The sequence below is a fragment of the Rhinolophus ferrumequinum genome, chromosome 3, assembly GCF_004115265.2.
Source record: "Rhinolophus ferrumequinum isolate MPI-CBG mRhiFer1 chromosome 3, mRhiFer1_v1.p, whole genome shotgun sequence".
Classification (NCBI taxonomy): domain Eukaryota; kingdom Metazoa; phylum Chordata; class Mammalia; order Chiroptera; family Rhinolophidae; genus Rhinolophus; species Rhinolophus ferrumequinum.
In genome coordinates, this window is record NC_046286.1 from 98,889,356 (window position 1) to 98,902,753 (window position 13,398).

The 13,398-nt window shown below is 36.6% G+C and overlaps 1 protein-coding gene across 2 annotated transcripts in view; it reads left to right on the top strand.

The window, feature by feature from the left end:
- The window catches only part of ARID1B (AT-rich interaction domain 1B), a 398,528-nt gene that overhangs the window by 111,006 nt on the left and 274,124 nt on the right, over positions 1–13,398 (top strand). For both annotated transcript variants that reach the window (XM_033096399.1, XM_033096409.1), the window contains exon 3: positions 9,947–10,096. In XM_033096399.1, coding sequence (XP_032952290.1) covers positions 9,947–10,096 — 150 coding nt within the window. The remainder of the gene's footprint in view (positions 1–9,946; positions 10,097–13,398) is intronic.

Sequence of the window (13,398 nt, forward strand, 5' to 3'; positions counted from 1 at the left end):
CACTTGAGCATAAAACTACAATTATACACTTGTGTGTTAATTTTGTGTACAGTAAGACTTTAGTTCAACACTAGTAGTAAATGAGGGAAGCATTTTACTGCCAGTGAATGCCTGCATTTTATGAATACTTAAACAAAACTTCCCCTAATTGGCTGACCTGGACGGAAAGGTGAAAACAGCTGAAGTTAGGAGGTGGAGGAGAATACAAAATGTGCACTAGAGGTTTCTTGTTCAAAGTAACTAGAAAAGTAATCTTACTTTTGTGTATAGCCATGCTTGCTGGGCCTTTGGAATCATTCATGCTATTTTAGTCGCTATTCCAAAATAAAGACTAACAGAGTGAAAGCAGTTTACATAAGCCAATGAAAATAATCAAGGGACATTATAGGATAGATAGCAGTTGACAAAGAATATTTGATCTGGTAAAATAAAGGCTTTGGTTTGCGTTGGTTGACCATACATTTGCTAATCAGATTCTAAGTACTGACATTAGGGGGCACTCCTTGAAGCTTGGAGTTAATTTTATGAAAACTAAAGGCTGTACCACTTTACAAAATGGATAATAATGTTCCAGAACTTGTTACCCTCAAGAGGTGGCCTGAACTAGAAATATAAGTTAATTTAAGAAGGGTATAAATAAATTCCTGGGTAATAGAATGATAATGATTATGAGGAGGAGGTAAAGGCTGCTCAGGACGGATCCTGAGTTTTGGAAATTGAGGTCATGAGAGGAACTACCATTTAGTTCCCACGACCATTCAGAACGTTGGTCTGACCTAGTATTCGCTTAAGCTGTGATTTGCTAAATATAGAGCTGTTGGACTTCGAATAAGCAGTGAAATGTTGTAAGCAATTAATTGTAAAGAAATCCGAGAGAGATTATTTGTATATTATTGTCCCTGTTACTTATGCTGATACAATCTTATATTGTGTGCACCTGTTAAGGAAGTTTTAGAAAACAAATTTGTCATGTAAAAGGGCTTATTGTTGATGACGAATGAGAACTTTTGAACTACATTTCACAAATCAAAATGTGAATTTATTTTATGATATGAATTACAGATTTTTTAAGCTAAAGGAGAGGGTTAGCCAGATATGTTGGTTAATTTTCAGTCTGTAAAACAATAGTAATATTTGTGGCCTGGAAGTTACCTGTTAGGCCATCAATGAAAATAGAAGTGGGTTCCATAGCAATGTGAGCCGTGTAACTCGCTTGGCTTGTTGTTGGTCACCAAGCATGTTCTGAGTAAAGACACTATTTGACCCCTGAATGCTTTGCCAAGTCCTTCAATCCCTGGTTGTCTTTCTTCTGTTACTCAAGGGAAGCTGGACAGAATTTGAAGGAATTTAGCTCTAGTGTAACAATGCATATAATAAGCGCTCAATATGTTGATGTTGTTTCTCATTTTTCAAGCGTGAAGGAGTAATTTCAGGAAATTGTGTAGTCCCCCCTTCCCCCCCCTTAGTCAAGCTTAAGGATAAGACTTTTCATTTTTAAAACAAGAATGGAAAAAAAAAACCACACAAAACCCTAAATTGTTTAGAAGTCTCATTTGGGAACTTAGCTTAAGGGACTGTAGATTGGGGAACAGTTGTAGGATCCTGACCTTGTAAACTTCATTTATTACATTCTAGCACATTGTTTTTGACTGGACATGTTGACATCATAAAATTTCCTCATGCCGTTGGTTCAACCACACATTGGCTTAGCATCTGAATTCCTGGCTGTGGGGAATTTTCAGTCTGTCTCTTATGCATGAAAAATAGCGTTTGATCTTTCTGTGAAATTGGAAGCCAGAAGAATTTGCCACAGTAATGACTAAAGTATAGCTGTTGTGATTTTACGATTTTTTTCCTTTGCTTTTGTGCCTTTTCATTTTGTAGAATTTACCTGGAGGGGCTCAAACTTATGATGAAAAACAAACAAATAAAAATTAAGGAGGTTTCTGCTGTTAAACACAAATTGTTATAATGTACTTTTTGATAATGCTTAGAAAGACGTCGATAAATAATCCAAAATAAATTGCATTTTGTATTAGATTTATGAAAAACACTGAGTTGGTTTAAGAAATGATAGATAACATTTTGGTGTGTATTCTTCTAGGCTATTAATTCTTTACTCACATATCACACATAAACAGATTTTCATATTCAAAAATAGCATCATACTGTATATATTGTTTTATAATCTGCTACCCCATAAGCCCTACCTCAGTAATCCACAGACAGACTTTCTTGCTGTTAAATACATATTACCCACAATGAGATTCATTAATTTTAATAGCTCTAGGCTATTTTATTGAACCCCTCCCCCCTTTTTCTTTTTACCAATCCCTATTGATGGCCATTCAGGCTGTTTCTTATTTTTGAGTGGTAATGCTACCATGGGGGTGCAGTGAACTGCTTGCTGCACATAATCTTTTATATACTTGTTTCATACTTTTTAAAGATCAATTATCAAAAGTAGAATTCTGGGTTAAAGGGCTATCGTTTCCATGCACAGTATGACTTGCCTTAGATATTTGAATTTATATCCCCACCATGATTATTTCAATATGCCCAATTGCTATGTAATACTTGGATTATGTAAAGTGAAAATATGAAAACTCCCTGTTAAGCATCTAGAAACAATCATAATTTATCAAACAGGAAATTTACATCTAGGCATAAGCAAGACTGGAATGGTTTTAATGTAAACATATAAAAATGTGAAAATTTAGCTACTACCTTTGTTATTAAGTATCTATACATATTCTGCTAATATTTTTAAAGTTTTAATTTACATACAATAAAATGCTCAGATCTTAAGTGTACAGTTTGATGCATTTTGGTAAATATGTATACCCATGAAACCACCACCCCAATTAATATACAGAATATTTTCATCAGTCTCAAAGTTTTCTCATGCCTCTTTCTAGTCAGTCAAAATTTCCCACAACCACTGTTGTGATTTCTGTCACTGTAAATTAGTTTTGCCTGTTTTTGAACTTCACATAAGCAGATTATACAGTGTGTTGAATGTGTATACATTTTATATAGTTCTTGAAGGAAACGTGGATACCAAGCTGAGCTGTGCTCCTTAGAACAAAAGGATTTGAAGCTGATGTGAAAAATTCTGTAAAGTAAGAACAAGAGGTCTTTTCAAAGAAGTTGGACCCTTACCTTATACTATATACAAAAATTAACTCAAAATGAATCACAGACCTAAACATAAGAGCTAAAGCTGTAAAACTCTTAGAAGAAAATATAGGGTAAAGCTTCATGACTTTGGATTTAGCAGTGATTTCTTGGATGTGGAACCAAATACACAGGCAACAAAAGGTAGGTAAATTGGACTACATCAAAATTAAAAACTTTTATGCATCAAAGGACACTAGCAAGAGAATGAAAAGGCTACCCAAAGAATAGGAGAAAATATTTGCAAATCATATATCACATAGGGATTAATATCCAGGATATATAAAGCACTCCTATAATTCAACAACAAAAAGCAAACAACTCTATTAAAAAATGGGCCAAGGACTTGAATACATTTTTCCAAGTAAGATAAACAGATGACTGAGCAGCATGTGAAAAGATGCACTAATCATTAGGAAAATGAAAATGAAACACATAATGAGTATGATACCACTTCACGCCCACTAGGATAGCTATTACAAAAACAAACAGAAAATCATAAGTCTTGTCAAGGGTGTGGAGAAGTTGGAACCCTGGTGAACTGCTGGTAGGAATGTAAAATGGTACAACCACTGTGGTACAACCACTGTGAGAAACAGTATGGCGGTTTCTCAAAAAATTCAACAGAACTACCATATGATCAGCAGTTCATTTCTGGGGTGATATATAAAAGAAGTGAAAGTGTAGACTTGAACAGATATTTGTATGCCCATTTACATAGCAGATTTATTCATAATAACCAAAAGATAAAAACAACCCAAGTGTCCACAATGGATGACTAGATTAAAAAAGACATGTGGTATATACTTACAATGTAACATTTTTCAGTCTCGAAAAGAAAATTGAATTCTTATGCTATAACATGAATGCATCTTGAAGGCATGCTAAGTGAAATCAGCCGGAAACAAAAGGACAAATATCGTATGATGATACTGCTGTGCCTCATGTAAGCATGAGGCACCTGGGATCACCGGATTCGTGGAGACAGCAGAATGGTGGTTACCAGAAGGGGTTGGGGTCGGGGAAGGGAGCGGGGAGGTACTGTTAAGGGTGTGGTGTTTCAGTTAGGATGGTGAGCTTCTGGAGATGGAGTGGTGACGGTTGCACAGCAAGGTGAATGTACTGAATGCCACTCAACCAGACACTTAAAAATAGTTAAAATGGTACCTTTTATGTTACGTGTATTTTACCACAGTAAGAAAAGAACAATAGGTCTTTAATCTGGAAAGCTGAAGATATGGAGAAAAGTGCTCATGCCTTTACATAGCTTAAAATTAGTTTGTTAGGATTCGGAAGTGGGGAGTTTTCGCTCTAGTAGAGATGGCTGTGGTACGTTTAGGACAGTGCATGAAGTATTTCTTTTGATCTTAAATTGTCTGCCTCCAAAAGGAGAGACACACTGATAATGTAAATAGATTTAGATAATCCAGAGGTGACAAATCCATAATAGAAATTAAGGTATATTTTCAATATTTCATAATGGAATAATTTTCATAATTTCCAGGCTCACATCAAAGTGTTTCCAGTGTTTTTATGAGCCTTTGTGGAGATAGAACATTGGACTGGACCAGGATGTAGCTCAAGGCGGAAAGCTCTTACATTTGTATGTCAGTGGTGTGTGATTTATAGCATGTGATTCATATACTTATTCCAGGAGATTCAGTCAACAAATAACCATTGAGAGTTTACTACAGGTCGGGAGTCTGAGTACAATGAACTAAACCGCCAAGGCTCCAGCTTCTATGGAATTTACACCCCCGTGGGTGTGGTGGGTGCTTGTGATCAGATAAGTTTGAGAAACCCCAAATTTAAAGGTTAATGAGTTTCTTTTTAAGGATTTCACAGATCCTTGAATGTGTTAGTGTGTTTTATCTTTATAGTATGTATACTTCCTAAACATTTATGACTATAGAGCTCATTTCTGTGAGTTAATAACTTGCCAGATCAGTGTCCCTTGCAGGAGCCATAGAAAAATGTTGGCATAAAGTCCTTCCTGTCAGAGATTTACCAATCAACAGGAAATTTAGAAGACCATAATGAAGTCTTTGGTTTAGTCCTGCCCCAGGCGAAAGTTCTGGAACAGATTAGGGCACCTGGCCTAGTAGTCAGGGATGGGTCTCTGGAACAAAGTCCTAGGTGGACCGCGCACCAAAGCCGCAGAGCAAGGCCCTTTCCGCCCAGGCCCTCCCTGGGCTCCCTCCCGCCCTGTGTGTACAAGTGCAGAAGAAAGGTAACAGACGCTGTGTCACTGCACCAAGAGTAGGTTTTGTTAACATTTTGTCACATTCGCTTCATCTCTCTTTTTAAGGGAAAAAATGCAAGGTTGAAGCTCCACCTCATCTTTTCCCTTTTACCCTTCCAGGAGAGTGTCATATATTTCCTTTTCATAGCATATTTTTATGCTTTTACTATATAGTGTATTTATAAACAATATGTACTACTATTTTTGTCTATTAAAAATGTATACGAATAGTATCACACTGCATTAACCTTTGGTTACTTTCTTTTGAAATTCAGCATTATGTTATTAAAATTAGAATGGTTTTGATATGTGGGTCTTACTCACCCCCTCCTTTAATACTGTATAGAATTCCAGTGTATGACCATAGCGAAATCTATTTTTTCCACATACCCACTGTGTTGGAGTTCCGTTGTGTCCTCTTTCTGGCTCTCGTCAACTGTATTACATCGAACATCCTTCCTGGGAGACACGAGAATGTTCATGGGAACGCGCACGTATTTACAAGGGAAATCGCTGGGTCAGAAGTCAGTGCATCTTTAAACTTAATGGGGAAACTGCTTTTTTAAAACTTCTTCAGAAATAAAAAAGAGGAAGAAGCTAAACCTGGATCATTTCTTTTGAAGTATGAGCAAAAAGTTCAGGGCAAGGTGAAATGAGAAATGGGGCCTGGAGTCCTGCACCTTTCACATTTAAGAGATGCTAAAGTCACTACTCAAATCCTGTATCAGAGTCGTTCCCTCAAATAAATACTTAATGTAAGTGAATCCTTTTTAGCTATGCTTTCTCTCTCCAGTGATGTTTGAAAGCAATCAGTTTTTTGAAAATTGGAATAAATTTTTTGCTATTGTGTGTGTTCACGCTCCACTTTACGATCTTCTTTATTTAGAAGTGAGTGAAATAAGTTCTTGTTCTGAAATAAACAGAAAAGCTCTGATCCCAGGAATTTTCTGGGTATTCCCATTTAGTTTCGTGACATTCTTTTTATTCAAAGCAAACCAAAGGTCCTGGGCGTTTGCTGGGCATTGATGCCTCAAAGGTTAGCTGGTCCTTGCCGGGGGCGCTGCTGTTACTGTGGCCTTTGGGACTGTCGCTTGTTGGATGGAGCCACTGGTACCCAAGATTTGGATGGTACAAGTAATTTCTACTGTGTAATGTGTCCCTTCATTACTTTAACATTTTATAGAATAACAACTTGATTTAGTAATCCGTTGAACAGCATTCATTCATTCAACAAACACCTACTGACTGGCAGCCCTCTTCCAGGAAGCAGACCGTGAGTGTGGGAGCTTACAGTCTAGTGGTGAGGACAGACAGTACACACAGGAACGCATAAATAAGGGGTTCACTAACTAAATCAGATCATCTCCCCTGTGGTGAAATAAAATTGGAACTGGCATGAGAATGGTGGGTGGCGCTATGCCCTGTTAGGTTGGTCAGGGGAGGGGTGGCATGCGAGCTAGACAGGCTTTGTATCCTCAACGCTCAGCACTTAGTTCCTGGTACTCGGTAACTTGGTTAAATTTCACTTGCATCTAACAATCTGGTTATCTTATTTGATAACCTGATTCATATCTCAACCTGAATATGGTTGAGAGCTAAGAGATCGACAAAAAGACTCTCAGTAGCCAAAATTGATTTCACAAAACTTAAGGCAATTAAAGCTCAAGCACTTCCCTCATGGATGGGTCCCCTGGGCCTTCATAATTTTAGCAACGTAGTGGGTTTCTGAGTCCTCAGCAGATTCCAGTGAGGGTCGAGATCAGGGTGACGAGCACTGGCTGAGTGCCCTGATGGCATGTGAGAAGACAGCTCGCAGAACAGAGCTGTGCTCCGATGTGTGCAGACAGCCTGCAGCAGTGGGCTCTGGGGCCTGTCGATTTCTGTTTCGTAATAATGATTATTTGGTTTAAGATTTCAGAAAAGCATATAATAGATCTTTGAAAGTCCTGCATCTAAATTGATTAAAATAAAAACAATATTGGTCATTAAAGAATTAGGTTTTGATTCCAGACAGGTCAGGTATTGTATTTAATGGTTTTTAAAGGTAAAACTTTAGAAATAATTAGTATTTTAGATCTAAAACAGCACCTTGTAGTTTAATAAGTAATAGTAGCATCTGTGTAGAATTCCAAGTAGGATTAGTATGTTGCTGGTTATAATATTTATATGAATTAACAGATAAGGTAGCCCCATTGTCCAGATGGAGATGTAAGACAAATATCGTTATTGACCATATTTGCACAACTGAAGGACGTTAGGACTTGGGTTTAGATTTTATGTTTTTAGCCCCGAGACTCTTCAGGTGAACTGGAGTTAGTGTTCTCTGTCCTACTTGGCTCCCATTAAGGACAGGGGACCAGATGATGGGCACGAGAGCCCAGGGCTCCCCAACGGCCCGTTGTGCTGCGTTGTCAGTCACAGTGTGAGGTGCCTGTTAGGTGGGTACCCAGTGGATAGAGCACGGATCCTAAAGGACAGTGAAGAGGCTTTTAATTATGGAAGACGGTAAGAACGTCCCCCAAGCAGAGGTGTTTGATGGCTCCCCTTCTGAGGTTTGCCGTGTTCTGCACATTTTGCTTGACTCCATTGGACATTGGCTTGTACTCTCCCCGCCCTTCCTGCCTCTGAGTCTGCCTCCCCTGCACCCCAACCTGCCCCAAAGCTTTTCAGAGCTGAAATAGATAAAGATTCTAGTACATTGGTGACTCCTCTAGTGTTAGTAGACGCCTGTAATATGTCCTGTTGTTTTGCTTAGAAATAGAGCGCGCCCCGCCCTCCCACCCCCAACAACACTTCCATATTGTGTGTAAGGGTTTCTGTAAACCAGAAAGTAAACATATTACAGTGCAATTCAGAGGGGAGTTGCCGTTGTGTTGACTGAGCTTTACAGCCATTTTAACACTGGCAAAAGTGTTATCCTAACTGCTTCAAATCCAACTGCAAAGATGCTTGTGTGAAATAGAGTATTAGATATCAAATCTAACATATGGGTGTTGAACGGAAGGATGTGTGTTGTGGTAGTTAGTGTATGGTATTCTAGCATGTGGAGTTGTATTTTATGGAAATTCTTTGGCTTGGCTCATGGCAGGGACATACATTCATTATGAGATACCAAGCTGTAAAATAAATATAAGCAAAGAATTCAACTGAGCTGTTAAATGATTTTCAATACAAGCTTGTCTGCTCTTCTACTAACTGAGGGTTTATGATGAGAGGGCTTTGTGGGCCATTGTAGCCAAATATTTTGTGATCATTGCTTACAGATCTCGAAAAGAATCTCAGTTGGGTCAAAAGGAATATGAACTTTATAACGTTTAGCCTTTTTTTCCCTTTACTTCATTGTATGTGTTATGAATTGCTGTGCTAATTGGTTTTAGAGGCAGAGTATTTAATATTGTCCTTTTATCATTCCCTCTTTTTCTTCATTCAGTATTCTATAGTGAATTTGTTTTTGAAGTGTGTATCTGGTCTGATCACTGAATTCTTAAGTGTGTGGGCTTACGGGGCTTAAGCTCTTGGCGTTCTCAAACAGACCATATTGTGTTATTAACTCCACCATTCTTGTCTCTCGAGTGATTTTTGCCATCCTGGTATCTTGTTTGTCTTCTGGTCTCTCTCCCAATTAGGAAAAAAAAAGCCAATAGACTTCTCGTTTGAAAAAAAAAAATTATCAATGGTGTACTTCAGGAAGAAGTACTTTTCTTTACACAATGATTTCCAGGATTTTTAGGTTCATGTGAATTAAAGATGCAGAAGACTCATTTTAGGCCATATTTATATTTGTATCTCTAGTTTTTGCAGTGCAGTATACTTCGCTTTGCATCATTACCTGTTTTATCAACTGGTAAAATACTATCCTTGTATTACATATGCATATCCTTCCTTCAAGAACTCATATTGATGCGTATATTGTTTGATATTCATAGTATTATTTTCTAAAGGTTTTTCTTTTGATTGTAAAGCAATGTAGTTTCTTTTTAGCAAAAGTAGTCAGTAGAATTGCTAATATAACTGCTACGGTATGTGCTGCAAATGTAATTGGGAAGTTCTGACCTTAGTTGAAACAAAGATGCACCCTGTACATGCACCCAAACTACAAACGTTCTACAAAATACTCCTTATTGAACTTGGGTTGCTGGAGTTCATTTTCATTGTGAGTGTCGCATGAGAATGGATTAGCATAATGCTTCTTTGACTTTCTTAGCAGAAACTATTTTTCAATGTCAGTATTAAGAGCTCCCCCCCCCCACACACATATACACACACTGGGTTTTTATGTAGTTAATCAATATTTGATATCTGATAAAATGTTATTTTTTAAAGCAAAGACAAATTATCTTTTGACTTCATCGATAGTATAGGAATAGAAGGCAGTATGTCGATTTATGTAAGGGCGAGATTATTAAAAATACTGAATTCAATTGCTTAGCGAAGAACCCTCTTCATGTTGCTGAATTGAAACCGTGTTTGATTTCATTGGATTGCACTTTCTGACTTTCTCTCTTTCTTTGCCTGACTTTTTGACAGATGCCCCCTCAGTATGGACAGCAAGGTGTGAGTGGTTACTGCCAGCAGGGCCAGCAGCCTTACTACAACCAGCAGCCGCAGCCGCCGCACCTTCCGCCCCAGGCTCAGTACCTGCCCTCCCAGTCCCAGCAGAGGTACCAGCCGCAGCAGGTGAGGCCCCCTCTGATGCCCACGTCTCTCTTCTGTCCTCAGGGGCCCGACGGGCTTTGATGTGGTCTCCTGTTCCATTTTAAAAATCTTGTTTTCATTGAGAAAAAAAGTAGTTTGAGAAAATGCAAAACTGTTACCTAATCTGAACTGTTCATATGTTTGTTTGTTTATGGATGGATGTTTGAGATTGAAGGGTAGGAAGAATGACTAGTTTAATAGCTTCTTACATTCCTGGATAGTGACAGCAGAAAATGTCAGTCCTTTCATGTTCTTTGTCATTTGTGTTCTGAATCTTTCAAGAAAGTGCTCTGTCACTTTGAGGCTTATTCAGGAAAATGGTTTTATCGATCATTTAATCTTAGCTAGTTGGCACATTCATGGTATTTTTATCTTGAGCTTTTTTTGTTTTTGTTTTAATGGTAAGTGCCACTATATCAAAACATTGTTGCCTTTGGCAGTTATTCTTCTTAAAGTAGCTTATAAACAGATAATCACTTCAATTACAATATATTAAAATACTAAAGGGAATCCTGTACTTTAAGTATATTAAGCAGTTTCTAGTTTAAATTAGCCTCATTAAGTAACTCTGGGAGGTAATTGGGATATATATTTCAGCTTCCATGACTTGTACAAAAATAGTAAATATGCATTTGGTAAAATGATTCAGTTTCATCTTGTTTTAGAGACTGTCATTGAGTGATATTAAAAGGTGTTGTGCGCTAGAGTCCCTTACTTTGAATCCAGATGAAACTTTGATAGCACTTCCAGTCATAGCATCATAATGTAACTTTCCATTTTACCTTTTCCTTTCTCCTTTCTTTTCTATGTGGGGTAGGTGTGGGGAAGAGAGTGACATTGACTATTTAGTTTTTAAGGTACGTCTTACACATTTTGAAGAGGTAGTTGATGCTAAGCAAACTGTATAACTATATGAAACTTAATTTTAATCAGTTCTGGTGATTTCTTAAATATTATCTTGGGTTCATTGGAATCTTTCCCCATATAACTTTTAATTAAGTGTTCTAAAGGGCACTTTTGACTTAAAATATGTTAAAACATGTTAAATCCTGTCTTTTGTATATATGATTTCAAAATTTTGGTATTGTATAAAGGGATATATAGAGGTAGGAATGTACATTATTTCAGAGTTATTTGGTTTAGTCTTTTACTAAAATGTGGGAAAAATAAAAACCCCTTTCTTATTTCTTTTTAAGTGTGAGAGACTGGTATCTGGGTTTATGATACATAAAGTTATAGGCTTTTCAAGGGCCTTCAGAGCCTTATTGAACTTCTCTGTAGACATAGAATGTTTTGTCATGTGCTTAAAATTTAAGGACTCAATAGAGAAATTACTCATTTTACTTTGCTGTGCTAAAATGAATCTGATTGTAAAACCAGTTTGATTAAGGATTCTGCGTGCCTGTCATTTCCTTTAAGACGAAGCTCAAAATTTACTTCCTTTATGAAGCAGTCACTATGACTTCTACCACATGGCAATTAGTCATTTAATATCCGTCACATTTAAATATTTAAAGCATACTACAGGTATGATATTTTAATGAATAGCATTTTAATGGGCTTAGTTTAGGTCTATTTTATGCTTTGATTGATACTACTGTTATTTTATTGACTTGAATACAATAAAATTATATGGCAGGAAATACTATATAACCATGACTCTTTAACGTAAATATTTTTGTTTTTGTATATTCTGAGGAAAACCAAATATTCCTCAAAGTATGTTGGGAATATTTTCTTGTTTTCATACTCTTCATACTGTCTTAAGTTTTTTCTCAATTCATTACACGCATTATAGGACAAAAAAGTGGAAGTTGGAGACATTTAGGCTGCCTAATCAGAGGGTCTGCTTTGACTGGAACGATTTGTTCAGATTGATTTAAAAAGTTTCCCTAGGAAACAAGATCTTGTATTTTAGATAGAGCTAGCACCTACAAAAGCAGAATAATTCCACCAAATCTATCCCAAAACGAAGTAAAATAAGCAATAGAATATTTTCAAAATCAAGCTGAATTTTAATAAGAATTTGTAATACTTATTTCACATACATTTAAAAACCAAAGAAGCTCAACTATGTTTAATGTAATAAGTCAGTTTTTCATAACATACAAAACATTCCTTCCTGCAGACTTTCCTTTTGTTTGGACAGAGCATACAAAGCATACATAGATTTTATTTTAGGGAATCCATCAGCAAATAATATTTTGTGTCTTTTGTCAATGTGATGGATACAAAAGGTAATTTTAGGGTTCCGTTAAGATACTTCACTTGTGTCCTTAACATTTAAAAATGTGTAATGTTTTGAATAATCAATACATTCATTGTTTCAAAATTAAAGAGGATGTAGGTAAGTCTCCCATCCCAGTGCTTCCTAATTCACCACTCACCTCACCCTTTGCCAGATAACCACTTTATTAGTTTATGGTATGTCTTTCTGGAGTTTCTTTATACAAAGTGGCAAAATACCATAAATTAATTTTTACCCAAATGGTGGCACGCTGCAACTTGCTATATGTACCCTTCTGTTCTTTGTCACCCCCTCCCTCACTCACTAAAATATATTTTCTATAAATCTTTCCAAAAGCAATCCTTCATTCGTTTTTATAGTGTCATTCCATTTTTTTATATATTTAACCAGATAAATTTTGGTGGGCTTTTAGATTATTTTTAGTTATTTGCAATTTAGATAATACCACCATGATAAACTTTGAATATGTGCCATTTCATAAATGTGCAAGCGTATATGTGGGATAAATTCCTAGAAGTCACACTGCTGTGTCATTGTGTACATGCAGTTATAATTTTGGTAAATATTGCCAGATTGTTCCTCGTAGGGGTTGTACTAATTTATACTTCCGCCATTGATGTGTGAGAGTTCCTGTTTCCTTACACATGTACCAACAGCGGAGTTTTAAGAAGTTTCTGGATTTTTGCCAACCTCATAATGTAGTTTTAATTTGCATTTATCTTGTTATGAGTGATGGTTAAAAGTGTTTACATTTCCTTTTTTTCTGGACTGTAAGCTCATGTCTTTTTGTTTTTAAATTTTGTTGAGTTGTTGGTCATTTAAAAATTGATTTATAAAAACTCTTTATATATTAGGGATACTGGACCTTTGTGATCAGAATTAGTACCCTCCCTCCCCCCCCACTTACCCCCATCTTGTCATTTGTCTTTTGACATTAATTATGGTACATTTTTTGTTTTGGTCATGCAGAGAGGCTTTTAAATAAAGAAAAAAGTTATGTAGTCAAAATTACCAATCTTTTATGATCTTTGGATTT